General features: G+C 56.6%; 3 protein-coding genes across 4 annotated transcripts; 1 reads left to right on the forward strand and 2 right to left on the reverse strand.

Annotated features, from left to right (window-relative positions):
• The first annotated feature begins 374 nt into the window (after positions 1-374).
• On the forward strand, positions 375-6,304 carry LOC102740581 (uncharacterized). Of its 2 annotated transcripts, XM_006734268.2 has the most exons (7): positions 375-692; positions 2,204-2,287; positions 3,018-3,106; positions 3,561-3,746; positions 4,405-4,542; positions 4,769-4,961; positions 5,501-6,304. In XM_006734268.2, exons 1-7 carry the CDS (start codon positions 491-493, stop codon positions 5,782-5,784), a joined length of 1,176 nt encoding a protein of 391 aa, XP_006734331.1. In that variant the 5' UTR covers positions 375-490; the 3' UTR covers positions 5,785-6,304. The 2 variants fall into 2 exon arrangements, with proteins under 2 accessions (XP_006734331.1, XP_081660493.1); XM_081804367.1 differs by lacking the exon at positions 3,561-3,746.
• A 431-nt stretch (positions 6,305-6,735) lies between these two features.
• Positions 6,736-18,026, reverse strand: TMEM235 (transmembrane protein 235). The gene is given in 7 exon segments (XM_006752398.2): positions 6,736-8,319; positions 8,322-8,402; positions 10,187-10,324; positions 10,496-10,576; positions 11,161-11,171; positions 12,135-12,197; positions 12,199-18,026. Coding segments are annotated over 7 exon segments (582 nt in total). The 5' UTR covers positions 12,291-18,026; the 3' UTR covers positions 6,736-8,203.
• A 1,297-nt stretch (positions 18,027-19,323) lies between these two features.
• On the reverse strand, positions 19,324-27,480 carry BIRC5 (baculoviral IAP repeat containing 5). The gene is made up of 4 exons (XM_081804369.1): positions 27,295-27,480; positions 26,826-26,935; positions 25,167-25,284; positions 19,324-19,509 (listed from the first exon to the last, which is right to left on the reverse strand). The coding sequence occupies exons 1-4, from the start codon at positions 27,403-27,405 to the stop codon at positions 19,420-19,422; spliced, it is 429 nt and encodes a 142-aa protein (XP_081660495.1). The 5' UTR covers positions 27,406-27,480; the 3' UTR covers positions 19,324-19,419.
• Positions 27,481-27,773: the final 293 nt, after the last annotated feature.

The raw sequence follows: 27,773 nt of genomic DNA on the forward strand, positions 1-27,773 counted from the left end.
GCCACTTCCTCGCCAAGTGACCGTAGGCATTAGCTTGTGCGCGGCTCGGTTTCCCCATCTGTGAAACGGGGATGCTACTGGTACTTGTCTCCTAGAGCTGCCGGGAGGCTTAACTGCACTAATATTTGTAGGGTGCCCGAGATAGAGCCTGGCACACGGCAGGAGTCACACGAGCGTCCGCTCTATAACGCTCGTCCGGCCTCGGTTTCTTCTTCGGAGAGCAATACCCTCGCTCTCCCACATGTCCCCATCGCGCCGTGCCCGCCGCCGTGAAGCCCGAACTACAACTCCCAGCATGCCTCGGGGCCCTCCTGCCCGAGCTCGCGCGGTGCCCGCCGGGACGAAGTCCGAACTACAGCTCCCAGCATACCGCGGGAACTCCCGCAGGCCCAGGTCCGCCGCGGCGGTCGAAGTCCGTGAAGGCCCGCTGCACCCACCCCGTCGCTCGCGGTCGCCCTCGCTGGGGTGGGGGTCGGGAACTGCCCCCGCCATGCTCCGTGGACTGGCCCGGGCTGCGGCCCGGCGGCCCGGGGCCCTCTGGACTCGGGGGTCGGGGAGCGGGCCGGGGGTCCTGGCGCACGTGGTGGACCTGCGCAGCGACACGGTGACCAAGCCCGGGCCTGCCATGAGGCGCGCCATGGCCGAGGCGGTCGTGGGGGACGACGACTACGGCGAGGACCCCACCGTCCGCGGTGAGCCCGGTGTGCAGGCCGCGGCCTGGGGTCGTCGCGGGGACCCCAGAGCGCTGTCCGTGGTGCTGGCGGGAGAAGTGGCCCGGGGCGCAGGGGTGGCGGCTCAGCTGCAGGCTAGGCGTCATGCCCTGCGGCCTTGCTGCTCAGTTTGGCCCATCACCCGACAGTCTGTTGGAAATGCAGATTCCCGGGTCCCACACTTAAACCTGCTGAGCCAGAATTGCACGCTAACAGGACGCCCAGGGGATTGGTGTGTGCATTCAGGTGTCGAGCTGCCTGATGAGATGGGTGTGGTCTCCTCTTGCAGAGGAGGGCTCTGGGATGCTGAGTGTGGCACCCAAGGTCTCCTACCCAGCAAATGGCAAGGCAGTATTTGAACCCAGGTCTTCTCTCTAAAACCTATAGCTATCGTCCTGCACGCACTGCCTTTCCACATGAAAACACACAGAAAACCGGTCTAGAAAAGAGGATTTTCCACAGGCTGCACCTCTCAAGGAGTGGACGCTAATAACCTAGGGAGCGTTATTTTCAAGACACAGTGTTAAGAGTTGCCACTCTAGCAGATCACTGCCATTGTGAGGGTGTATACCTCTGCGGTGCCAGGGACAAGCCACAGGTTGCCACTTGAGCTCCTAGTGCCTGTGTGTGGGGTCAGGTCGTGATTGGTGATCATGCATTCTGCAGACACTTGCTGCCCGGAACTTCAAAAATGCTGAGCCCACTGCTTAGTAGGCAGCCAGACACACAGACACCATGGGGTGGAGGAAGTGCTGGGGCTGGCATGTGTCCCCAGAGAGTGCCTTGGGAACTGGGGGGGAGGGGAGGCATGGAACTCACAGGGAAGGGGGACTTTGCAGAGTAGCCTCTTACAGGGCGAGTGGAGCCTCCAGGCAGGGAATGGAGCTGGCTCACTGGGTGTTGAGAAAAGTGTTTAGGATACAGATAGGGAATGTGGCTGGAGTGTGGGGTACCAGGAGCCCCCTGTCCGTGGAGGTGAAGGCAGAGGGCAAATCCCACTGGCCTTGAATGTCATGCTAAAGACTTCGGACTTGATACCACAGGCAGAGGGGAGCCACAGCAGGCTTTAAAGCAGGAGCCTGAAGCCCCGCCCCCCAACCCCCCCAGAGTCTCCTCTTCTGAGAGCTCCTGTCCTTCTGTTCTGGGAGAGGAAGTCAGCAGAGAAACCGCAGGGCCCCACCTGCAAGGGGCTGATGGGAAAGGAAGTGAGACAGGTGTGAGGTCTGGATGGGACAGGGGGGTTCAAACCACAGAGTTTCAATGTTGGGGGGGGGACCATGGCCCAGGAGGAGGCTGGGTGCAGAGGGTTGACTGAGGGGCCTCTATACCTGGATATGCGTTCACCAAGACCACAGTCTGCAGCCAGCGGACCAGGGCGTCTGTCAGGCTTGGCCACTCACCTCGGCAGGACACGAGCTCATGGTTATGAGTAATGCAAGGAGAGTGTCATTGTTGATGGAGTCTCCCTGCACCCCCCTCCCTTCCCTCCTCAGAGCTGCAGGAAAAGGCCGCCAAGCTGCTGGGGGTGGACCGGACCTTGTTTGTGCCCACCAACACCATGGCCAACCTCATCTCTGGTGAGCGCGGCGTGGGGTGACTCCCATTTGCCCTCCAGGTCCTCCCTCAGCATTTCTCTCCTCGGTGCTGGGGGCAAGGCTGGGACAACATCAGTGGGGTCCTGAGCCATCTGGACTTCTGCTGGGCTCAGCCAGGAGGGCCCCTAGCAGGAGATGAGGGAGGGGAGGAGAGTGAGGTCAGTGTATCCGTGCTCCTCCCCCAGCTCCCTCCCCAGATGGTCTCCCTGGGCCAGGCGGGCAACCCTCTCCACACTGCCCTGTCTCCAGGTTCTGGTAACCACACCTCCCTCTTGCCCCTTATGGCCTGGGGGTCTTGCTCTGTCCCTTGTGACTTCCTCCCATGCTGCCACACCTTTGTGAGTTGTCCCTTTATTAAACTCTGGCTTCCAAGTGTGCATGTGCCCTCTGTTTCCTGCCGGGCCTGACTGATGCCCATGCCCTGAGCTGCTTGGCCCCCGGGGGCAGCATGGTGGCCAGCTTTCCGAGCAGGAGATGCTCTGCAGGTGGGCTGCAGGGCACAGGGCGCAACACCTCACAGGATGGTTATCCTAGACTTTGTAGTTCACGGGACTGTTTTCTGGCACACACAGTAAGGTGTCTTGAAGGGGTGCCGTTTCCTCATTGGCATAGGCACTTGAGAGCTAGCCTCCGGGCTCAGCCGGGAGCTGGGCAGGAGCAGATGGGCCCCATGGGACTCAGAGCCAACACTGCCCTCCCCCATCTATCTCAGTGATGTGTCACTGCCAGCGCAGAGGCTCCCAGATCCTCCTCGGGCAGGAGTGCCACCTCCACGTCTACGAGCAGGGCGGGGTGGCTCAGGTAAGGACCCGGCACCCCTCACCTGGGGCCAGCACAGGCTGCTCAGCATTTCTGGTGGGAACCTGCTTCCCCGGCACCGTGTTGGGACCTGCAGAGGGAAGAAATGGCCGGGGTGGTGGCGTCTCTAAGGAGGCGGGAAAGGGAGCCATTCCCAGACTGACCACGTGGGGGCAGCCGCGGCCCAGCACCCCTCCATCAGACACCGGCTGTGCTTGGTGCTCTGCTGCCCCCTAGTGGGCATCCGGAACACGCGGCGCTCGGTGGGGAAGGACCCATCTCGGGGGAACACAGCCCTTGGTTCCTCCCCTTCTTGCTGCGGTGTCCGTGCCCACGTCCGCAGCACAAGGGGAAGGCTCGATAGCCCCGAGCTGGAGAGGAGCCGATGGGACAGAGACAGGAGGTGACGCTGCGCCCCTGGACCTGATCTCCATCCCTCCACCCCCAATACCTGCAGATCGCTGGGGTGCACTCCCACCCCCTCCCAGACCTGCCCCATGGCACCTTGGACCTGGCTGAGCTGGAGAGGGTGGTCACACGGGGCCTCGGGAGCCCCTACCACCCGGTCTGTGAGCTCATTTGCCTGGAGAACACCCACAGCAGCTCAGGGGGCCGGGTCCTCCCCATCGACTACCTACGCCAGGTAGGCCCTACCCCACCACTCTGCCCACCCCCAGCCAGCTCCTGGCTTCCTGTCCTGTGGAGCCCCTCTCCCGGGACTGTGTCTCCTCTTATACACCGTGGGTGCCCATGGCAGCTGGAACTGCGGCGGGAGGGACGTGTGTGGCTGGTCCTAGGCTGCAGATGTGGAGGGCACTACTGCCCCAGTTAAGGCCCCAAGGACAGAGACAACCCCCCTTCTCCCCAGGGAGGGAGTCCCAGAGCAGCACCAGCTTGTGCAGGGTGTGAGGGCTGAACCGTGCGGCTCCCTGGTGTGAGAACTTGCTGCTAACTGACCCTGCAGACCTACTCCTTGCCCATGGGAAGGGCTGAGAGCATCTCCCTCACGGAGCCATGGGGTGGCTTAAATAGGATGCGGCATCTCTGGCTCGCGCCACGTCAGCATTTGGCCACAGCGAGCCCGCCGTACACATGAGATAAAGCGCTCAGCACCAGCCCCCTTTACAGAGGATGGCACCCAGCCTCAGGCAGCAGAGTGCCTGCTCCGGTCCCTGGGGGCCAAGCTGGACACCAGCCCAGCTCTGCTCACTCTGGACCCCTCGAGGCCCCTGGAGACCCGTCCTCCCTCCGCTCTGGCCCCACCCCAGCCCCTCTGACCGCTGCCTGCTCTTTGCCCCCAGGTGCACCTCCTGGCGCGGAGCTACGGGGCCCGGGTCCACCTGGATGGGGCCCGGCTGATGAACGCTGCGGTAGCTCTGCACGTGCCCCCCGCCCGCATCGTGGAGCACTGTGACTCTGTGTCTCTCTGTTTCTCCAAGGTGGGGAAGCCACTGGCTGCCTCCCAGACACAGGACGGTGGGGTGCTCACAGTAGGAGTCAGCTGGTGTTCCCGAGCTCCGATGCTGGCAGCGGCTGGCCCTGGGCCCCTTTAGCCCCTCCCCAGACGGGGCCCCGTCCCCCTCACATCCCCCTCCCCTGGCCGCAAGGGCAAAGATGCACACCTGGGGGGCTGGCAGGCAGGACTCTCTCCTCTCTTCCTCCCAGGGCCTCGGTGCACCAGTGGGGGCCTTGGTTGGGGGGCCCAAGGACTTCATCGAAGAAGCCTGGCGCCTCCGGAAAGCCCTGGGTGGGGGGATGCGCCAGGCCGGGGTGCTGGCTGCCGCTGCCCTAGTAGGACTGGCGGACTTCGAGGAGGTGCTGCCGATGGACCACCAGAACGCTCAGAGATTCGCCAGAGGTACCTGGACCATGGCCCCCCCCCTCACTTCCTTTTGCTCCCAGAAGAGTGCCTGGGGGCCCCCTGTAGCGGGACCCAAATCCCCTGCAGGCGTACATCCTTCTGACTCTAGAACATGTAGGTTAGCCCTGAGCCACAAGGCGTGGGAGCCAGGGAATTAGAATGCTTTACCAGGCCTCACTGGTGGAGGGTCTGGACCAAGAAGCATGCAATGGATGTCAGGAATTCCTATTTCTTGCAGGATCTGGCCAAGTGGAGCCTCTAACCTAGGTCTTTACATCTGTCAGTTGAGTCCTCAAAACAATCCCATGGTGTCCCCACTTTACAGATGAGGATACCGAGGCCCAGAGGTTAACTGATTTGTCCCAGGTCACACAGCTGAAAAGTAGCAGAGCCAAGTGTGTGGGACTCCAAGGGTCCCTCTTTTCCCCACTATAGTCGGGCTGCCCTCTGCCTGTCCCGGGACGACAGGGCCGGAGGCTGGAGACTGGGGTGGGGTCCTGGGGTCGGGCTCCACTCACCACAGGCCCCGGGCTCAGGGTTCCAGGAGCTGGCGTCCCCCATCTGCTCCGTGGACCTCGCTGCCGTGGAGACGAACATGGTGATGGTGAGGGTGGACGGGCCGCCGCCCGAGGAGCTCTGCCGGCGACTGCAGGCCGTGAGCGCGGAGGAGGTGGCCCAGACCGGCCACGCGGTGCGCGTGCTGCTGTTCCCCTGGACCGAGCGGTCGGTGCGCGCCGTCTGGCACCGTGACGTCTCCGCGCAGGACACCGAGCTGGTGCTGAAGAAGTGGGGGTTTGTGCTGAGGCAGCTGGGGCCCTGAGGACGGGGTGACCAGACCCTGTGCCCTGGCCGGGATCCAGGTGGGGAGTGGAGGTGTCCTGAGGGAGCAGGTGGAGGAGAGGCAACGAAACAACACCCCGTTACCCCCTTGTCTCCTCGGACCCCCGACTTCCCACCCTCAGGGTGAAGCCTTCCACCTGCGTTCATTCAGCAAGCCCTTGGTGCCTCCCATGTCCCAGACAGGGCGCCACGAGGGCAGACAGGGGGTACCCCATCCCAGCCCCTCACCAAAGCCCAGGAAGCAGCCAGGGCAGGGCTTCTGCTCCCAGCGCACAGAAAAGGAAACTGCCCTGAGCCATTTGCTCGGAGTCGCGCAGCTGATGAGCGTGTCCCGTGCTCGGGCTGGGGGACACCGGAGCAAGGGTGACAGGAGATTAGAAAGGGACAGCGGGGCTGGATGGCAGGGAGCCCTAGCTGCTGTGTCGGGGGCTGGGCTTTATCCTGTGGTCATCTATATATTTTTTCCTTTTTCAAAAATAAATTTTCCTGCATACAAAAGAGTATGTCTTTATTGTAGATGATTTGGGATTGGATCTCGTTTTTAGCAGTTCCTGGGGTCATGTAGGCTCAGCGGCAGAGAGGGAGGCCCCCACCAAACCCCTGTGCTCGCCGCTCCCCAGCGAACCGCAGGAGAAGTCCAGTTAGAGCCTCACAAGCTGAGAGGACCTGCCCGCCAAGCTGCCCCTTCCGATGCAGAGGCGGGGGGTGGGATCCTCTGCCGCCCGTGCCGACCCACAGAGAAGGGACTTGTGTCTGCAGAGGACATCTCTGGATGGACGGACAGACACACAGGACATCTCTGGCTGGATGGACAGACACACACACACACACACAGCTGCTAACAGTGTTACTGCCCGCACACTGTTTATAATTCTGTTTTATCCATTCTGAAAAAATTTTAAGAGAGAAAAACAAGGCTTATCCGCTCGGAGCATAAACTATTTAAGGACCAATTGGCACAACGTTGCGACATGGAATGGTAAACACTAAAACATAAGTACAGAGGGAAGCCCTCAGTGGGACCCCCAAATGGTGCCAGCCCCCAGGGCCCCAAGGAGCTTCCTGTAACCTTTGGAGCGATAAAGGGGGGCTGGGGAGGGTACACCAGGGCCAGAGGGGCCGCCATCCACTCCCCGCACACATCCCAGACTCCTGAACCTCAGATGGGGCTGTCTGGGGCTTTGGGTGCTGCACAGCCCCCTGGGGACCCTTCTCTGCCACCTCGACTTCTCTACCTACAGGAATGAGCGAGCCTCACGATGGATGACCCAGGTGCCTAGCCACAGTGCGTCTGCGCCCTGGTCTGCGAGCTGAGCCCCACCCACGCCGTTTAGTAAGTCTGCGGCCCAAGCTCCAGGCCCGGCCTCTGCCTCCCTGGGCAGCCCCGGCCCCTCCTGGCTAAGAAGCCCCTTCGCCTTGCCACTGTGGCACGGCTCCCTCCACCTCACCCCTACTAGGACTTCCGCACCTGCTAGTTCTGGGCACTCACCAGGCCCCTGGAATCACAGACATTCCCCAGGGGGCTGCAGATGGGAGGATTGGGGTCCTGGAGCACCAGCCCAGCAGAGGCGGCAGATGCACCAGGACGAGGACAGAGGCCCGAGAACAGGGAGGGGGCCGAGGTGCATCCAGCCCACTCGGCTGCCCTTGCAAACCCCAGGGGACTCCCGGGCCCCCTCCTCAGTATCCTCCCCTGCAACATCTGCCCTTGAGCCAGTGGACCAAAGAGAGGCCTGGGAGTCCCACCCGATGTCAGGGCATCTGGCTCTGCCATGTGCTCTGGGATGGTCTGGGCCTCAGACTCCCCTTCTGTAAAATGGGTGAATGGTAACTAATGTGAAGGGCGACTGGAGGACTGGACAAGCAGATGAGCAGGTGATACTCTGCTCGGAGCCTAACTCAGTGGGTGTTTAACAGATACCTGCTTCTCTCTCAAATTCTCTCCTCCCCAGGACAGAGGGTAGCTCCTCCACCTGACCCAGGGCCCTAGGAACGAGGACAGCATGGCACACCAGGGCTGATGGGAGAGGGCGAGGGCAGGCTATGCCCTTGAGAGGCAAGGGGACCCACTGAGCACCAGGAACCTGCAGCACCCCCACACCGACCCCATTAACATTCCCTTGGGCCACTTGCTAACTCTTTCTGGGACTCCCTTTTCTCATCCCCAAGAGGAAGCCAAACCAATTGGTCCCTAAAGGGCATAGACCAGGCAGAGGAGCCCCCAAACATCCAGCTTTGCCAAGCAAGAGAAGCCTGGATCCTTGGCTCTGCCCCCAACCCCTGCCCCTGCAGGGGCCCCCTCCCAGCCAGAACTCCAGCCAGGCCTGCGGGTGCAAAGGGGAAACTGGGCCCCTCTGGGACTCAGATGACCACAGAGCAGGGGCCCCCCGGCTGCCGGCTCAGGCTGCGGGCTCGGGCTGCTGTGAGCAGGAGGAGGCCACAGAGAGGCCACAGAGCGCCTCCGAGGCCAGGGCTAGAGCCCAGCCGAAGCTCACCCAGATGTCCCTCAGGTGCTGGGGCCGTACTGGCGGGCGGTTTCAGTGAAGGGCAGGTGTGAGCAGTGGATGTAGATGCTGACCCCCACAAGGGTCAGGGCACCTGGGGGAGGGGGGCAGGGGGACCACTCGCTGTGTCTACCCTCTGGGGGCAACTGCCTAACCAGGTCCTGGCCGAGGCGGTCCTGCAGACCAGGAGCCCCTACCCACTGGCCTTTGGGGGAAATGGAGGCTCTGATTCAGTTCCCAAATCCCCAGACCTCACCCCACAAAACCCTCCTTATAAAGAGAACCACCTACACCCTCAGCAACAGTCCCCACTCACATAACTGCCCCTGCATACACAGCACCCTCCCGTATCCCCCAGTGTCCCCGACACACACACACACACACACACACACACACAGAGCCAGTGACCTCTACTGGCAGTCGGGGAGCTCTGGAGCTCTGGCCAGGCCCCCCTTCCTCACAGTGCCCCCCACTTCATTGGGTTACCCCCGCCGCTCCTCTGGCCCTAGCCTAAGCCTCCAGCTTCTGCAGGCCCCCCGCCTGCCCCCAGGTCTGCGATCCGCCCCCCCCAGGCCTGCTCCCATCAGTGTCCCCGACGCTGACACTCTCCTCCTTCTGGCGCTGCAGAGAGCTGACAGTGACGTCAGCTGACCCACTGCCAAGAAGCAGCCCCCGCGGGGACAGCAGTGGTGCAGCCAAGGCTGGACCCTGGGCGCACGGAGCAGGTCAGGTGTTCCTTGAACCAGGTCCCTCGGAAGAGGAGCGCCCCTGAGTAGCTGCCTCCAGGCCCTCCCTCCACCCTCTGGCCCGGGCCATGTTTCTGAGAGCATAACGCCAAGGCTTCCTGGATACAATCCCACCCCTTTGCTCCTCTCCCTGGCTTCCCAAGCTCCTCTTAATTGGATTTGGACCCACACAGCCGGTGTCTGGGGCCAGGCCACAGCTGACATGCTGACTTCTCCTGCTCTCATTCTCTACAGCTCATGCCCAGGCTGCAGGTCCCCCAGGCTCCCGGCACCCGGCAAGCCCACCCGTTCCCACTTGGCCAAGGCCTCCCACAGGGCCCAGCACCCCCTGGGGAGGAGGCAGGCCTGCCCCAGAGGGAGCCCTAGGCCGACATGGTCTGGGCCTCAAGTGCCATGGCCTTGACAGTAGAGCTGGCCCGGATGCCAGACCCAGCTTAGGCCTTGCCCCTGACAGCACAGGCCTCTGATGACTGACCCCAAGGAGCCCCAGCCCACCATCAGTGACAGCTGGCCTTGGGCAGCAGGGGGCACCAAAGCGGGGGGCACAGGATCCCCAGGACAAGCTTCCTGCTGACCTTGGTGAATCCTTGGACACCTCAGCTGGAAGCTGGGACCACAGGGAGGCCACAGCTGCAGCCCCAAGGGAGTGCCTGGCCCCCGCCCAGCAGAGTCTAGACGAATGTCAGCTGAGGGACTGTCACCAGTCACATTCTGGGCCTGGACCGGGGTCACTGCCAAGGGCTGCGAGGCCCCTTTCCACCTGTCTTACTGCCTGGGACTGCCCACTCTTGTTCCTCCCACCAGGCCACTCCAGGAAGCGGAGGAGAACAGGTGGGGGCCGGTCTCATGCCCCTTGTGCAGGTGTAGGAGGGCAGGTGCGGGATCGCCTTGGGGAGCCTCATGCCTCCTGTGCCTAGAAGCTCAGCCTCCCTGGCTCGAGGCCCACAGCCAGCACTCCTGCCCCTGTCCCTAGAAAGGCCCAGTACTACCCAAGGGGCTTTCGCCTGCTGCGGCTCAATCCCCTGGGTGGGCCCAGGCTCAGCACAGGCCAGATGGGAGCAGGGGACAGGGTGGCAGGAGAGGAGGCACCCCCACTCCCAGGATCTGTGCCCCCCAGGGTGCCCACACTCACCCCCCAGCAAGAAGTAGCAGCCGGTGAAAAACAGCAGCAGGACGCTCTGTGCCAGGGAACTGAAGAGGCCACAGATCCAGCCACACACGACAAGGCCGAGGCTCAGGGGCAGGACCACCATGACAGCTCGATGCAGGGCTGCCAGGAGAGGGGGCTCAGCATCTGGGAAGGGACCTGGACCTGCCCCCACCCCCCAGGCAGCTCCAAGTGAGCACTTCAGAGCCCTGTCTGCCTGGAGGTCCACCTTCACAGGACAGTTTTGCCTGGAGATTAAGGACAGACAGGAGATGACTCGGCTGCAGGACTCACAGATGAGGTGCTGCACAGGGGTGGGGACATCCAGGTTCTCACTGTCAAAGGGGTTGATCAGGGGGATGCAGCTGTTTTGCCCTAAAAAGCAGAAAGGACACAAAGCCTGGTGGGCTGGACACCTGTGGGGTCACCACCCACCCTGAGTTTCTCTGAGATGGGTGGTCTTGCAGGCATGCTGGACAGCACGCTCTCACCCCTGCCGAACCCAGTGGGCTGACCAGTGGCCATGGAGCCCCGTCAGATTCTCTCCTGGACCCCAGAGTTGTGGTTCCAAATGGGTTTGGAGGGTTTAAGACCTTCTGTTTTGTTTCTGTAACATACAAATAATACCTACATGGATGTCGGTCTAAAAATCACAAACATCCAAGAGACACTGCCCTCAGCACTCCCGTAGGCTTGGGGCCCTGAGCATGCTCACGTGTGGCTTTGCCTGGACAGGAAAAGGTGCGCGTAATGTGGACTCTCTGACTCTTGCACACACACATGCACACCCACTCGCATTTGCAGACACACACGTGCACACGCCAGGAGGGCTTTGGAGCATTAGGCCCAGTCCTTTCAGTGGCTGAACCAACAGCTCATCTTTCCTCCCCAGCTGCCACGGAGGAAGGCATGGTCACGCACGCACATGCACACGTGTGCACACACACACTCATAGTCACCTACACATACACTCACATGCACACACGCATTCTCTCTCAGACACATGCTCACACATTCAGAGTCACGCACACATGCTTGCACTCACACTGACCTAGGCTTACAGGTATGCACGCACACGTTCACACGCTCTCCCAGGCGCTGCTTCCGCCTAGTGCCGTTCCTGTGCAGGGGAGGCCCCCAGCCTGCTGGCGGCCCCCTCATGCAGGCCTTGCAGAGGGAATGCCTTCCCCTCTCTCTGCGGGTCCGAAATGCATGCAGCACTCCTGTTTGGCGTCCGAGCGCGTGTCAAGTCGTCAAGTGGTGGTGGTGGGGGGAAGGTGGAAAGAAACAGGGGTCTTTCCCCGGAGCCCTGGCTGTGCCAGGCTGAACCTCTGCGGACAGCAATTGAGAAACAACTCGTGGTCACTTGGATGTGGACCTGGGGCCTTCCTGGAGGCCCCCAGTGCCCCACACCCGCTCCCACCTCAGCACCCACACCCCTGCTTGAGGAAGAACAGCAGCCCAGTGCCCTGGGTGGCGGGCCTGCCCCTGCTTTCCCCCCTCATTCCTCCAACCATCCCCCACCCGTTTGCACCCTGAGAAGTATCGCTTTCTCCCCATCTGACGAAGACTTGGGAGGCGGAGGAGGGACGAGCTCCTAGGTCAGGCAGCAGCCCATGGCAGAGCTGAGAGCCTGGCGTTGACTTGTCATCTACCAAGTAATGTGCCCACAACTTCTAACACAAGACACCCCCGCCCCGCCAGCGAGGGCAAGGGACTGCCCGGGGCTCCTGCTCCCCGGGCTCTTGGGTCCTTATGGAGCCATGCAATGGCCCCCCCAACCCTTTCATTTCTGAGCCCGGATTGGTAGCCCTACTGTCACTGCCCGGTTTTGGGAGAGGACAGAGTCCGGGATGGGGAGTGGGGGCACGAGGGGGCGCCGCCCTGCCCGTGCCCTCTGCGCCCGGCCCGCCGCAGCCGTAACTTCGCAGACCGCCAGAGCCCCAAGTGCAAGGACAGCTGCGCAGCGCGCCTCGTGTCTGCCACCTCCAGGTGGCCAGTAGCCGCTGGCCACGGCGGCCGCCAGCAGTGCGAAGCTGAGCCGGGTGCCCAGGGCGGCGGCCAGGAGCAGCGCGCCCAGCCGGGCCATGCGGGGCTGGGGGATTTGGGGAGCGGAGAGGGCCGAGGGAGTGAGAGAGTGTGGGGAGAGAGGAAGCGGGGAGTGGGGGAGCCTGGCCGGGGAAGGGGCGCCTGGGATTTGGTGAGCTGGGCCGGGGATGGGGCGCGGTGGAGTAGGGGGCACGGTTAAGGGGATGCGGGGAGCCGGGGCGGGCACGCTGGCGTGTCCGCTCCAAGGCTCTTCTGGATGCGGTGCCCCCTTTTCTGCCTGTGCGCGGGCCTCGCGATACGCACCCCCAGGCTCGCAGGAAGATCGGTCCCACCTCTCGGCGACGGCGATTGCAGAGCTCGGCTCCAGGGGACAGAAGGAAATCTCAGAGCCACAGGTACACCCGCCACAGACCTGGGTTCAAATCCCAGCGTCCCCGAGGAGCTGGCCGCTGGAGTGGGTCCCTGGGCAAATGTCTTAATCTCTCCAAATCTCTGGTTTCTCAGCTGCCAAATGGCCGGGCTAAGGAGGAGGAAGGGTGGGGCCTGCGTTGCCCCAGGAGGGAGCTCAGCAGGCAGCTGACCGACCTCGCTGGCCAGGAAGCCGCAGCCTGAATGGTGGGAGGCAGCCACCCCTGGCTGGGGCAATTGGCCGCCGGCTGGCCCTGTGGTCCTGGTCTTAATCCGTCTCCAGGACTAACCAAAGGGATCCAGCGAAGTGGGGTGGATGGGCAAAGAGCCTAGGCAGGCTGGCACGGGGGCTGTTGCTTCCAGTGAGCTTCGACTTACAAATGCCACAGGGGGCGAGGCTGGGTTCTGCCTCTGCATCACTCACTCAGCCAACACGCGTGAACCACCTTCTAGGACATGGGCCAGGCGCTAGTGGGGTGGGTTGCAGAGGGACCTCAAAGGGCCCGAACCCAGGAGGAGGCAGTGACAGGCATGGTAGTGGCGGCTGTCACAGTGGGGCTGTCTGGGGTGCAACTGTGGGCAATGGGAGGGCCTCCTCTCGGGCCCCTGGACAGTCGGTCGCTGCCCCCCCCAGGGTCTGGGCAAGAGCCTGCAGAGACAGGGTCCGGGGCTTTACGTCCACATCGTCACTGAAGGTAACCCTTCGCAGATGAAGTAGCTTCATGACCCGGGGTCATCCCAGGGCTCTCATTTCTGTTCGTTCCAGCCCCTTTTTCTGTACCAGGCATTTCTCGGTTTGAGGAATATGGTCAGGAAAAACCATTGCAGCAAGGTTACTGAAACAATATTTCAAGGGGCACTCAGAGCCCATGGCACTGTTTTGGGTTCCTGCAGGCCGTGCATCTTCCCATGCACCGCGCCCAAGGTTGGACTGGGGCACAGAGCGGGCCTGGGGGCTTCCCTGCTGTGGCAGTGGGGACACCCCAGCCCCTGCTCGGCCAGCTGGGTGGCAGCCAGGGGTCCTTCTCTCTCGGGCAGGTGAAAGAATCCAGCAAGCATACAGGGCAAAGGAGGTGAGGGAGGTGATGAGGGTGAGGCAGCCATCTACAAAAGCAGGAGGGGAGGGGGGCTAGGGAAGGAGGGGAGCGTGGTGGCAGTGCAGGGCCCCTGCTGGAGAACAGCGGGGGAAGGCGAAGAGTGACCCCAGCCTTTACCCACAATGTGACAAGGACCAGTACTGCTTTAGGTGGGTCAAAGCCGCCTTCTGTGTGTTTCAGGTATGCGAGACTGGGAGAGCCGGCGGACCCCCCAGGCTGCACGCTCCATATGCTTCTTCCCAGTGACCCCTGACTCTCAGCCCAAGCTTGTCTGAAAGGGTCTTCTTTGCAGCCCCATAAAGAAGATTCTGCTGGGGCACTCGGGTGGCTCAGTCGCTGGGCATCTGCCTTCGGCTCAGGTCATGATCTCAGGGTCCTGGGATTGAGCCCCATGTCAGGCTCCCTGCTCGGCGGGAAGCCTGCTTCTCCCTCTCCCACTCCCCCTGCTTGTGTTCCCTCTCTCACTGTGTCTCTCTGTCAAATAAATAAATAAAATCTTAAAAAAAGGGGGGGGGATTGTGCTGTCCGGGCCAGGGACGGCACTGCTTGAGGCCACCGTCTGCAGAGCCACGCAGCTCCACACAGGAATAGACACATACTCCCCTCACGACACAGTTGTCGATGGCCAGGTTAGCAGTCTACACCCTGTCTGCTTTAAAGTTCAGTGTTTGAAACCCAGTGTGTAGCTGGTAGCCACTGGATTGTCCCCTAGGCAGTAGGTACCGGTCCTCGAGGGGCTACTTGGATGAATTCCACCAGTCTACTTCCCTAAGACGGACCCAGATTATACCCTAGCGTGGGTCTGAAACAGTGCCACTTTGGAATGACCGCTTTTTTCATTGGTCATCCTCCTACCATAGACTCATAACCCATAGTTAGAGCTGTCGCTCAGCCACTTGGTGATCCAGGACATCAGGGCCTCTTCAAAGTTAGCATCAGACCACTACCACCAAAATCAGGGCCAGGAGGAACCTTTGGATGGAAGAAATTCCAATTATAAGTGACAAAGAAACAGGGCTGCACCCAAACCTTTTTATAAAACTTACATTCAACTATCTCTTCAGGGACAGCAAGAACAGGATGTCTGACCCCAGCAACAGCCATGGGGCAGGTGAGCCTCCTGGTCCAGGCTGATGCCACAGTGCATTGCCTCCAGCACAGGGCTGAGGAAGCAGCCAAAACTGTCGGAGAAATCACCGAGCCGCTTAGCATCAGTTCCTTCACAACTCAACTCACTGCACTGGGCAAACTCCTCCAACAGAAACTGAACCTTGCTAATTTACCCACATGTCAGTGCATGTAATCAGGGTGCATTATGAAGCTAATCCACCCGGGAGATTCATCGAGACACTGTTCTAGTCAAAACCAACCACGCTAAAGGGTTCTCAAATGGTGGAGGTCGTAGGTTAGAAACAGAGGTCTTTCACATTGATGTGGACAGCGGACATCCTGTGTGGGACATGGCGCAGACGGGGAGGCAGCCACACACCTGGTTAGACTCATCCCCAGGAACCAACAGGATCTATGAAGGACTCCTCATGGCCACACTGGACTCGCCAGCATCTGTCCACCACTGACGCCCCCACATCAGAACGCACTACAGCCCTGAGCGCACACTTGCGCTCCCTCCCCGGACACAGCATTCCCTTCTTCCGTCATCCGGCAGCCTCCTCCTGGTTGCTGGACAGACAGCTCAGATCTTCCGTGCTGCCCCCAAGGCAGAGCGGTCTTCTCAGTCTGCACATCACACGGCTGTTTGTTGGCCGTGGTCTGGAACCTGAGCTCATGGTGGGAGACTGAGTCCTCTCCGGCCTTCACTCAATTCCTGGGCATAGCACTGGCTCACAGTAGGCGCTCAAGCATCTGAGTGAACAGGCAGACAGACGTCCCCACTCTGGGGATCAAGGGGAAAATAACCACAGAGAAGCTAAGGCCCCAGTTTGGTTGGTCAGCTGAAAACAGGCTCCAATGCTGTAGGCTGAGCCCAGTGGAGGAAAATCTACAGCGCAGTTGGTTTTTTTGCTTTAAGAGCTAGATTCCCTGCCCTCCCCCCCACCACTGCCCCAGACAAGAAACCCTTTGTGATGGCAACTCTGGTTCAGAGCAAGGCGGGCTGCACAGTGGAACTCTCTTTTCAGCTCAGACCCTAGATGTCAAAAGCACAGACATTTTACTGTAGCTACAACAGAGCAAACTGGGTGAAGGGTACATGGGGCCCCTTCATACTATCTTTACAAGTTCCCATGAATCTTAGTTCAAAATTTAAAAAAATGTCAGGGTGACTGGGTGGCTCAGTCAGTTAAAGTGCCTGCCTTCGGCTCAGGTCATGATCCCGGGGTCCTGGGATGGAGCCCCGCGTCGGGCTCCCTGCCCAGCAGGGAGCCTGCTTCTCCCTCTCCCTCTGCTGCTGCTCTGCCTACTTGCTCGGTCAAATAAATAAAATCTTTTTAAAAGATTTTTTTAAATGTTGTACTAGGAGGATCAATGGAACCCTTGGGGAGACATGTTTCCGTTCAACAGAATGAAGGCCTTTCTGACAAAGCCGTCTGAAAAATGGAATGGGGATGGTTTCAAGATAGCCCTGTCTCTGGAGTCGGGCAGTCGACCCCGGCCACACCCGCAAGGCCGGGCCGCGTCATTCATCAGGGAGGGCCCATTTCTGGGGCCAGGATGCCTGGGTTCAATCCTCAACCCTAATAGTTCCTAGTTGTACGATCTTGGACAAGCTACTTTGCCTCTTTGCCAAGTCTCTATTTCTGCATGAAAAAAATGCAGATAAGATCACATAAGACTTTATTGGCAATTGTGAGTTATTTCTCTTTAAGGGCAGCCTGCAAAGAATGGTCAGCACCCCAAGGGGGTGCCAACCTGCAGGCAGTGGCCGATGGCTCCACTCTTGGCAGGTCACTTTTGGCCGCAGGACTTGGTCAGGCTGGCACTTGTCACTGTGCTGGGGACAGGGGGAGGATTCGGATTCCTGAGGCTGGCCTCTAGCCCTCTAACCTGTACACCACCCTCTGCACCCGACAGCCCATAACCACCCATCACAGCCCTTTCCAGACTCCCACCAGACTTGGAGAACCCAAAAGGGGACACGTATTTGAAAAAAAACCTGAGGCTCTGGCCCTTGGTAAAGGCTTGTGGCTTGATTAATGGAGGTTTCTATTTAGTGTTCCGAGGGGACAGACATTAAGGCCCAGTGATAAATATGGTCTCTGGAAAATACCTCTGCAGAAGGGGAGTGTAAGATGGATTGAGGGTCAGCTCCAGCTGGGTCTCACCCCACAGCACAGCCTGACGAAGCCAAGAACCACATCACTGCCCACTGTGAAAAGGCCCAGCTTCTCTACAAAGCCAGCTTGTAAGGACCCGTTATTACAGTGAAGGATCCATTTACAGACTGGCACAAATATCAAAATTAAGCAGCTTAGATGAGTACAGAGGCTGGAGAGCTTTTTTCCCCCCCAACAGAAATCACTGCAGTAAATAATTTATTCTCCAAGCTTGCAGGGAAAAATACACTTCCCTCTCTGACTGGGATGTGGCAGAAAAATAGAAGTCTGAGATGCACTTTGCATAGCCAGTTTATAGCTGCAATGGGTCCAGATGACACACACAAGTGGGCCTTGTAGCCCAGGGCTGGCTTTGCGTCTGCCAGAGCTCATCCCTGCCCCACAGCTGTGTGGGCGGGAAGCAGCAGGTGGCTAAGGAACCACCACAAAGACCTGACAAGATTTTAAAAACCCAGTAGGGTCTGCAGCTTTGTTTGAAATGAAATGGTTTTTATTTTTCAGAAATGACAAGATGACCTCCAATAGGACTGTTAACAATCCACCCTGCAGCTTCTCTTCATGGAGGGAGAAATAAGATCTATCACTGTAACACCAGGCTTCAGCCCTGTGTGAGCTGGCCTCGGGGAGGGGACGGGGAGAATGTCAATGAGCGCGCGGGCGGCGGGGGGGGGGAGCGTAGCAGCAATGGAGAGAGAGCCAATCGAGGCTGACGGATCACCCGCTGCAGCCCACCAAGTCCCCAGAGCTCGGAGTTAAGTATTTAAAAAGGATTCAGGCCGCTGCTTTGCTCTCAGGGAGGGTGCCACCAGCGAGTGCTGACGGCTCCCGAGGGCTAACGCTGCAGCAAGCTCGTAAGTGACGGTTTCTGCTATTTCCTGCTCCCCTGTCTCCAAACCCACCTAAGGCTCACGCGGATTTCCCCAATGACTTAGAACGGCTTTGTGCTCACTGTAATTGTAGTTTGTGCCGTGCTGTGAAGTAATAATTCAAACAAAATAAGAAAGCGACATTGCAGAGCCTGAGGAGAAGCTGAGGACTCTGTCTTAAGTCCCCCCGTGCACCTACACAGAAACCAGCTGAGGTGGTACAGTTGATTGACCCGTGTTACAGACGAGGAAACCACAGGTCAGAGGCAACAAGCGCGGGACCCCAGCCGCCAGGTTTATTACCACTGCTCTAACTGCCATCACGGAAATCTATGATCCCGTAAGACTGCAAACAATATAAACAAGTTATCTATAAAAAAGTTTCCTCCAAAAGGCATTTCCAATCCACTTTTTACATTAACTGATCCCTCTGTCCTCCTTAGGGTGCTTCACATTAGAAACACAGGTGCCTTATCAGCCACCTAACCCACGTCACGAAAGGGAAGTAGCGGTCTGCAGAGTACTGGGAATGGGAAGATCAGGAATTCCTTCCATGGGTCTCTCATCCCAGCCCTGCCTGCCCCATCTGTGTCACAGCTCATTCAGAGAAGGGAGCCAGGCCTCTGGAAAACGCACTGTCTGGCATTAAGGACCTTCTCGTTGTCTGTTTTAGAGAAATGTCACAACCTTGCCATGTGCCTGTGGTGCATGCCGGAGGTGACAGATCTTCAACTGACCTCCAAGCAAGAGGCTGGCTTTACTGTCAAGACATCAGGCCTCCTCCACCCCCCTGCCATTCGGGCTTCAGTCCCGGAAGGGCTCTGGCACACCTGGGGGCCCGAGGCAGCCTGGGGTTGGCTTCTGCTAGCTCCCCCTGTGAAGATTCCAAAATGACGAGACAGGCAAGGAAGGCCCTTCCCACACACAGCAGCTCAGGGCTCTGGCAGGGATGGCATTTTGTGTGATCTGCTCTGGAGGGAAGGAGGGCTGCAGCACCACAGACCTGACGGGGGAGAAGGACGGCCGCAGGACTTGTAGATAGCCCGGCAAGATAATACAGAGTAGCGGGAACACAAGAAATGCACACCCTAAATTCAGATTATTAGACAGATAAAATCTAAAATGGTATCCTTAATTCTCTATTTGTCCAGTCACAACAGACCTATGATTACATTCAGGCATCAAATCTCAGGCTCCACAGCGGGCCGTCGACCTGAAGCCCCGGTGCTTCACTGTGGAAGGGCTCTGCCCACGAGAACACGCTTCTCACCTTCTCACCCTGGCAAGTCCAGGAACCAGTGGCGCAAAAACTACCAAGGAAAAATGAGAGAATCGGTTACTGGACTTAGCAGCACCAGCTGCACAAACAGAAGCAGCCTCTGGCACCACGTTCAAGAAAAAACCAAAAGTATAGCTTAAATATTCTAATTTCAAATCGTGGATGTTCTCCTTCCCTGAGGCGCTGGGAAAGGGTCAGGCCGGGAGCAGTGCACTCGGCAGAGGCCTCACTCCACCGCAGTCAGCTGCTCGATGGCACAGCGCACTCTCTTTGCCGCCTCTTCGAATTCTTTCTGCTTACTGTTGGTTTCCTTTGCCTGGAAATAAAGAAGAGGTGCGTGAAACTGAACGAGAGCTTCCCAATCACACCCTGTAGATAAGATCAACGTGGAAAAAACAAGGCAACATCTATTGAGCACCTAAATAAATCGGGTGCTGTGCTCGGGTGGAGACCCCCAGCTATTTGGGGTGAATATCCTGGCTCAACTCAGGGGCCTCCCACTTCAGCTACATCCTAATAATTATAAAAGAAGACACTTCTGCAATGTTTGTGTGTCCCAGACACCGTTTCACCTGCTTTACACACACGAACGGCTTTATTGCTCGGCGTCCCTGTGGGGCAGATGCCACTGCAGTCTCTATTCCACAGTGAGGAAACCAAGGCCCAGAGTGGCGTCCAGGTGGCCCAGCTAGCTAGTCTGTGGCACAGTCCTGCTCTCAACCGCCACCCACACTGCTTCTGAAGCTCCCCCAGTTCAAGTCCAGAGCCCCCCTCTTGTCCACGTAGAGACACTGCCGAGCCTCAGCTTTCTCCTGAAATAGAAGATTCTTTGGCTTCCCGGGGCTCCCTGAACCTACCTTCTGACCTGTTCATTCTGCCCAATGCTCTCTCCAGAACGACAAATGCCGGATCGCGTCAGCAGATCCAAGAACCTCTCTCCCTACCCTCACATGTGTTCTCCCTGATTTCTCTAACACACTAAAAAGCTAACAGGCCTTTATCAGGCTAAATTTGTTTTCTAATTAGAAGCTAACTTTCAAAAATTACTTTTCATTATGTATGTTTGTGTATCTTAATTTTGCCGCCATGTATAAGGCTTACTTAAAATTACTAATTAAAAGAAAAATTAATTTAAAAAATAAGAAATTGACACGAAAAAGAGAACACAGCACCTGACAGTTAAGGGTGTGCCCTGTAACGGACAACTCTGCAGCTCGAGAGCCTCGTCTTTACAGATATGGAAAGATGACTGTGCTTTTTTTTTTTTTTTTTCTTTTTAAGTAATCTGTATACCCGCCATGGGGCTTGAACTCACAACCATGAGATCAAGAGTTGCATGCTCCACCGACTGAGCCAGCCAGGGGCCCTGACCATGGCCTTTTAAAATATATTTTTTATTTACTTTTTTCTTCTCTTTCAAAAAAGTCTAAAATTAAATAAGCCCCAATGTACACAGGCTGTAATTTAACCACCACAACATGGAGGTCAACAACTCCAATTTATACATTTTTTTAAAGATTTATTTATTTTAGAAAGAGAGCATGCACACACGCGTGCAGGAGGAGGGGCAGAGGGAGAGGGGGAAAGAAAATCCCAAGCAGAGTCTCAGCTGAGCACAGAGCCCAACTCGGGGCTCGATCCCACAACCGTGAGATCATGACCTGAGCCAAAAACAAGAGCCAGACGCTCAACCGACTGAGCTACCCAGGCGCCCCTGTTTTCTTAATAAAGGTGGATTGAAGCAAAACTCAGAAACTCATGGGGCACCACCTGGGTGGCTCAGTCAGTTAAGCATCTGACTCTTAATTTCAGCTCAGGACGTGATCTCAGGGTCACGAGATTGAGCCCCTCGTCCAGTTTCATGCTCAGCGAGGATTCTGCTTGGGATTCTCCCTCTTCCTCTGCCCCTCCCATTCTCTCTCTAAAACAGATAAATAAATCTTTAAAAAAACCCCAGAAACTATTAAAAACATAAAATGCCTGTGTACCTCAGTCATTAAGCGTCTACCTTCGGCTTCGGTCATGATCCAAGGGTCCTGGGATGGAGCCCTGCATTGGGCTCCCTGATCAGCGGGAAGCCTGCTTCTCCCTCTCCTGCTCCCCCTGCTTGTGTTCCTGCTCTCACTATCTCTCTGTTGAATAAATAAAATCTTAAAATAATAATAATAATAATGATAATACAAAGGGGCGCCTGGGTGGCTCAGTTGGTTAAGCGACTGCCTTTGGCTGAGGTCATGATCCTGGAGTCCCGGGATCGAGTTCCGCATCAGGCTCCCTGCTCAGCTTCTCCCTCTGACCCTCCCCGCTCTCATGTGCTCTCTCTCTCATTCTCTCTCTCAAATAAATAAATAAAACCTTTAAAAAACAAACAAACCATAAAACGCACTAAGCAAAAGTTTGCCATCTGGAGCTTAGGACTCTTCTTCCTTCCTCTCGAGCTTCATTTTAGCCTCATTGCTAGTGTCTACAAACTCAAGTCTGACAGAGGTTTCTCTGCTTGCTCCCGTATCAAGTTCAGCCCCTGAACTGATTTGTTTTCTAGCTGGTTCTAATTTACTTTGTTTTCTCAAAAGGCAGAGGTAGCGCTGCAGCCCCAAGAAGAGCCACAGAGCGGGCAGCGCGCTCCCAGGTTAGACCCCTAAAAGGCCGGCTGTCCAGCAGGGACACCCCAGGGCCCCAGGTGGGCTGCTCCATCAACGATCCTGTCACACGGACTAGCAGCAGCACCTCCCACGTAAGTCTGGGGCCTCAGAAACCCACAGCATCACAGCAAACACCTGTTCCTTGTCTCCAGTATCTGCATACCCAACACAATTATTTCATCTCGTTCTTTTTAACGAACGTCCAATAAACGACTACCTTAAACTACACACTGCAATCACATAGCTGACTTAATAGTTTAAAATACCAGGCCCCGACCTTATTTACCCCTACCGAACAGACAAGGTTTGTGTGCCAGCCCACCCCCAGGAGTGAGGTGCCCTAGACTGCCCATGGGGCTCCAGGGCGAAGCAGACAGACCTCTGGTTATGCCGGTTCCCAGACATGACCATCCACTCACATGGCCAAGTGCATGGGCACACGAGGGGACCTGACTTACATACTAGTGATAAATTATTTGCAGCAAATCTCACAATCAGCTGGTACTCTAGAACAGCATGTCCAACAGAACCTTTTGCAATGACAGAACTATTCCATTATCTGCGGGGCGCAGCATGGCAGCAACGGGACATGCGCAGCCACTGGGCACGTAAGACGCTCTCTGTGTGACCGGAGCACGCAAATCTGCACTCTACAGAATCTTCGTCATAAAAGCCACTCGTGGCTGATGGCCACAGAGGGGGAGAGCACAGCTCTACGACATCGTAACAGTATAGTTGAGAGCCATGGGCTTACAAAAACTTCCCTGTTGTTTAAGTGGTATAAACCAATTAAGGAAAGTATGAACAGCTTACACTTTTTATTCTTCTTTAAAATACAGAAATTTAAAAATTATCTGGAAGGAGACACAATAAACAGTCCATGGTGGTCACCCTTAGCATAGAGGTGGAGCTTTTGATTCTTCCTTCTGGAAGCTTATATTGTTTGTTTTGTAATTAAACAAAGTAATAGAAACAAAGGCATCGTTTTAAAGTATCCTGTATTCTGGGGTGCCTGGGTGGCTCAGTCGGTTAAATGTCTACCTTCAGCTCAGGTCATGATCCCGGGGTTCTGGGATCGAGCCCCACATTCGGCTCCCTGCTCAGTGGGGAGTCTGCTTCTCCCTCTGCCCCTCTCCCTGCTGGTGCTGGATTGCACGCTCTCTCTCTCTCAAATAAATAAGAATTTTTTTTTTTTTAAAGATTTTATTTATTTATTTGAAAGAGAGAGAGAGCACAAGCAGGGGGAGCAGCAGGCAGAGGGAGAGGGAGAAGCAGGCTCACTGAGCAGGAAGCCTGATGCGGGGCTCAATCCCAGGACCCTAGGATCACGACCTGAGCCGAAGGCAGACGCTTAATGACTAAGCCACCCAGGCACCCTTAGATAAGAATCTTTAAAAAAAAATAACGTATCCTGTATTCTGACTTGGGGAGAACAGAAACAGCTGTACAATGAAAGCAAAACATTTTTTTCCTATCCCCCACTTTTCTCCCTTCTTGCCTGTTCACCCTGGTCTGGTGTGGCCCCACTGCTGTTCCCGAAGATGATGGTGACCTGGTGAGCGAGCGTCTCCTGGTGGGCTTCCTGCTTCAGTGACTCCCTTCTCCCCATAGGCCACCTGACTCTGCCTATCAGACCAAGGGCCTTGGAGCACCGGGTCACTCACCGTCTTGGAGCTGTGCTGTCACAACCTCGTTTCCTCTTTGTTACAACCACCTAACACCCTTTGTCTTTTTCAGCACTCTACAGTTTGGTTTCAGCCTCTCCCTGGGCTACACATTAATCTTCCTCCTGCTCACTGGGGCACAGCTTTCTCATGACTGTCCCCTAAGTACACAGGCTGGTCTCTCACCTAGAATGGGCTTAGTAAACTGTGGCCTGTGGGACATATGGCCTATTTTCATACATTGGGCTACGAATGGTTTTCACATTTTAAACAGTTGTGAAAACAAAAAAAACCCCAAAGAATAATATCTACAGAGGGCACCTGGGTGAATCAGTCGGTTGAGTGTCTGCCTTCGGCTTGGGTCATGATCCCAGGGTCCTGGGATCGAGTTCCGCATCGGACTCCCTGCTTAGCAGGGAGTCTGCTTCTCCTTCTCCCTCTGCCCCTTCCCTCTGCTCACGCTCTCTCACTCTCTCAAATAAATAAATAAAATCTTAAAAAAAAAAAATAATACTTAACAGAAACCATGAAGCCCATGAAGGCTAAAATATTTACTATCTGTGGCACTTCATGGAGGGTGTGCTGATGCCTGACCTAGGAGGCTCTCCCTGGCCCACTTCGTGCTTCCAACACTGCAGTCCCCCAGACCCCCATTGCGTAAACGCTCTTCCACAACTTGCTATACTGACCGCCAATTTCTTCCCTTTTCCTAACAAAAAATTTGGTCTTCAGTGTTTATACTATATCAGACAGAACTATTTCATAATCATCTCAAAAAGAACATAAATTTTCAACCAGAAAAGGATCTCAGAAACTACGGGGATCTGCCCTCCACGTGCAACCAAGACTGGCCTAAACTCACAGAGCCCACGAATGGCGGGGGCAGAACTAGGATGTCAACTCCCAGCCCAGTGCTTTGCTACAACGATATTAAACACCCAAACATTTATTCTCTGTAACACCGCCATACTTAACAAATAAAAATAGAGGATGTCCAGCTAAATTTGAACTTCATAAAAACGAGTAACTTTTTTAGTATACATCCATACAAAACGTGAGCTATACTAATAAATTATTCCCCATGTACCTGAAATTCAGATTTAACTGGGAGCCCTGATTTTCTCTACAGCCCAGGCTGCTTGGTACCCACCTCGTTGTGGACCCACAGCCTCACCCTTCCTCTCTCCCGATAACCCAGGATGCCTGTCCACAAGTTAAAGTTCACCTGCAGAAATACCAAGGTCCAGTTGGACTGTGCCTCTTTTTCCCAATACCCATAATGCCCTTTCCCCGATATGTTACTATGTGCCCCCAAACCCTCTGTCCCCACCATGCTCACACATGAACACACACTATGTAAATGGCCTCCCACACAGACTGTCACTGAAGGCTGGGCACCAGCCTAACCATCACCGCTCCACCACCAGAGGTACCTCACACTAAACACGTCCTCCAGGAGGGAACACGTTTGTCTCTGACTGCACAACCCCAAGACCACATTCCAGGACAGACGCTTTTCTGTCCTTTATATCCTCACATATCCATCTGAGGGGCTTAAAAATGCGTACTGAGGAAAACTAAGCCCCTCCAATACAAAGGGCGGGGAACTCAGTGCTACAGAAGCTCAACAGGGTTTGCCCTTGGTTCTTACTCCCGATAATACATACGATTTTGTTCTTGGCTCTTTCTTTGTCCAGTTTCAAAAATTCACTGAGGGTTAATTCTTCAAACTGCTTCTTTACAGAAAGGAAAGCACAACCAGATGAATGCTTTTTATGCTCCTCTCTAGAAAAATCAATACAGGAGCATGTCAACAGAGAAAAGTCAGGTAAAGGGAGAAAAACAACAGTTCGTCAGCAACACCCAGCACCCTGGCTCACAAACATGCCTTCCTCTGCTTCGTGAAGTACACAGAACCAGTGCTAGGTCCCAGGGCACACTCCCACACAGCCCATCTCTGCCCCCTGCCCTCTCTCTGGACATCTCCCCACCATGCTTGGGGCTGATGTATTTTATCTGGAGTCCTTCAGCAATTAGCAGGAAACATGTCACGTGGTATGTAAGTGCAGAGGTAGCACACTTCAAATCCCTCTAAAATCCTCAAGGAAGGAACTGTCTGAAGTAATCTCATTTCACTGGAACTGTTACAGAATCTGTTTGCTGGGTCCCAGTAAGGGCATCGCTGGCCAGGCTTCTCCAGTGAACTCCCCAGCCTCATTCTCTGCACTGGGAATTATCCCTGCAAATAGCGGACAGCAGTGTGAGCAGAACAGTACTGGAATGAACACACAGCCATACAGAGTCCAAAAGGACAGCCCTTAGGAACTACCATCTGAAAATATTCTAGCACCTAGAAATTCACTCCCAAGAATACAACGGGTACTTTCCCAGTGATCCCCGGTATGAGCACCATGCCATCCTAGTCAAGAATGGGTCATAAGGGGGGCACCCGGGTGGCTCAGTCGTTAGGCATCTGCCTTCAGCTCAGGTCATGATTCCAGCGTCCTGGGATCGAGCCCCGCATCGGGCTCCCTGCTCCGCGGGGAGCCTGCTTCTCCCTCTCCCTCTGCCTGCCGCTCCCCCTGCTTGTGCTCGCTCCCTCTCTGTCAAGTAAATAAATAAAATCTTTTAAAAAAAAAATGGGTCATAAGAGCAAACATGTTAGAGAAAACAACAACTCTCTTCTGGCCAAGAACAGACAACTTGGGTAATTCTCTATAGGAAAATATTAAGCTTATGGCAGCAATCGGGTCTGACAGGGGAAAAAAGATGAGAAAAGAAAGTGGTGTCACATACAAAAAGACAGCCATCAGGGTCTGGACATACACACGGAATTAAAAAAACACAACCAAAAACAAATCTAGATGCCTTAAAGAACAAAACCTGAAACAACACAAGCGTTCCATTTAAGAGAGTATTTTCTCTGGTGTGTGAGTGACAGCTCAATAAAGCTTTAGATGTGAAGACTCTAAAACAAGGAAAGCACCTGGACACCCCCAGGTCACCACAGGATCTGCGCCTGAATTCGGCCAGACCTGAAGGGCGTCAAGGACAGTCCTGCAAGAATGAGCCTTTCTTCAGCATCCACTGGAGGACGTCTGGCCAAATCGGGTTTAAAAAGGTTGAAAGCACCACCAGGGCACCAACACAAAGAGATTCATCCATTTGCAATAACTGTTTGGGGCACAAAACGAACTCGGAAAGCCACGGCTGCATCACTAAGTGTCGGAAATTCAGATAGTTTTCGCAGGCCCAGCTCAAAACAGGAGCCGGGGATGCAGCCGGGGCAACCTGGAAGCCCAGCGAGGCTGGCCTGGGGTACTTACATAGGGTCATCATCTGGCTCCCAGCCTTCCAGCTCCTTGAAGCAGAAGAAACACTGGGCCAAGTCGGGCTCGTTCTCAGTGGGACAGTGGATAAAGCCGGCCTCGGCCATCTGCAAGGCAGAGCTGAGGCTCAGGCCCCGGCGGAGGCGCTCCAGGGTCCCAGGAGCCCGTAGCGGGAGGGGTAGCCCCGGCCGGGATCCCACAGACGGAGGGGTCGCCCGGGGCCCGGGAGCGCAGAGGGAGGGGTTTCCCGGGGCTGCCATCCCACAGCTGGAGGGGTCTCCCGGGGCCGAAAGCCCACAGAGGGAGGGGTCGCCCCGGGGTCTGGGAGCCCACAGAGGGAGGGGTCGCTCAGGATTCGGGAACCCACAGAGGGAGGGGTTTCACGGCGCCGAAAGCCCACAGCCGGAGGGGGTCACCCCGGGGCCGCGTCAGGGCTCTGGGGCCCAGGGAGGCCGCGCGGTCTCACCCGCTCCGGGGTGCAGGCGCAGCCCTCCAAGAACGGCCAGTTCTTGAACGTAGAGATGCGGTGGTCCTTGAGGTAGAGCTGCCAGGCAGGGGGCAACGACGAAGCGCCCATCCCGCCGACACAGCCACAGAGCGCCGACCTGATTCAAATCCGGCGGTTGGCTGCCGCCGCGGAGCATGTCGGGAACGCGCTGCCGCAGAGCGCGCCGCCCGCGGCTTTCTGGGAAGGCTGGGCGGCGCGGGGCGTGCTGGGAGTTGTAGTCCTCCCGCCGTGCAGCTCAGCTACTCGCGATGCGCAGAGCGGCCCATGCCGCGCGCTGGCCCTTTCCCACGCTTAGCGTTTCTCCCATTGCTTGCAAAGACCGGTGGGAAGAGGGATTGAGGATGCTCTGACGTCCCCGTGATGGGTTCAAGGAGTGGCCACTGTCGAACACATATGTGTTAAGTCTGTGCTCATTAAACACTCCCCTTTTTCCGTAA

This window comes from Leptonychotes weddellii, chromosome 15 (genome assembly GCF_054177405.1).
Source record: "Leptonychotes weddellii isolate Sample4059 chromosome 15, ASM5417740v2, whole genome shotgun sequence".
NCBI classification, from domain to species: domain Eukaryota; kingdom Metazoa; phylum Chordata; class Mammalia; order Carnivora; family Phocidae; genus Leptonychotes; species Leptonychotes weddellii.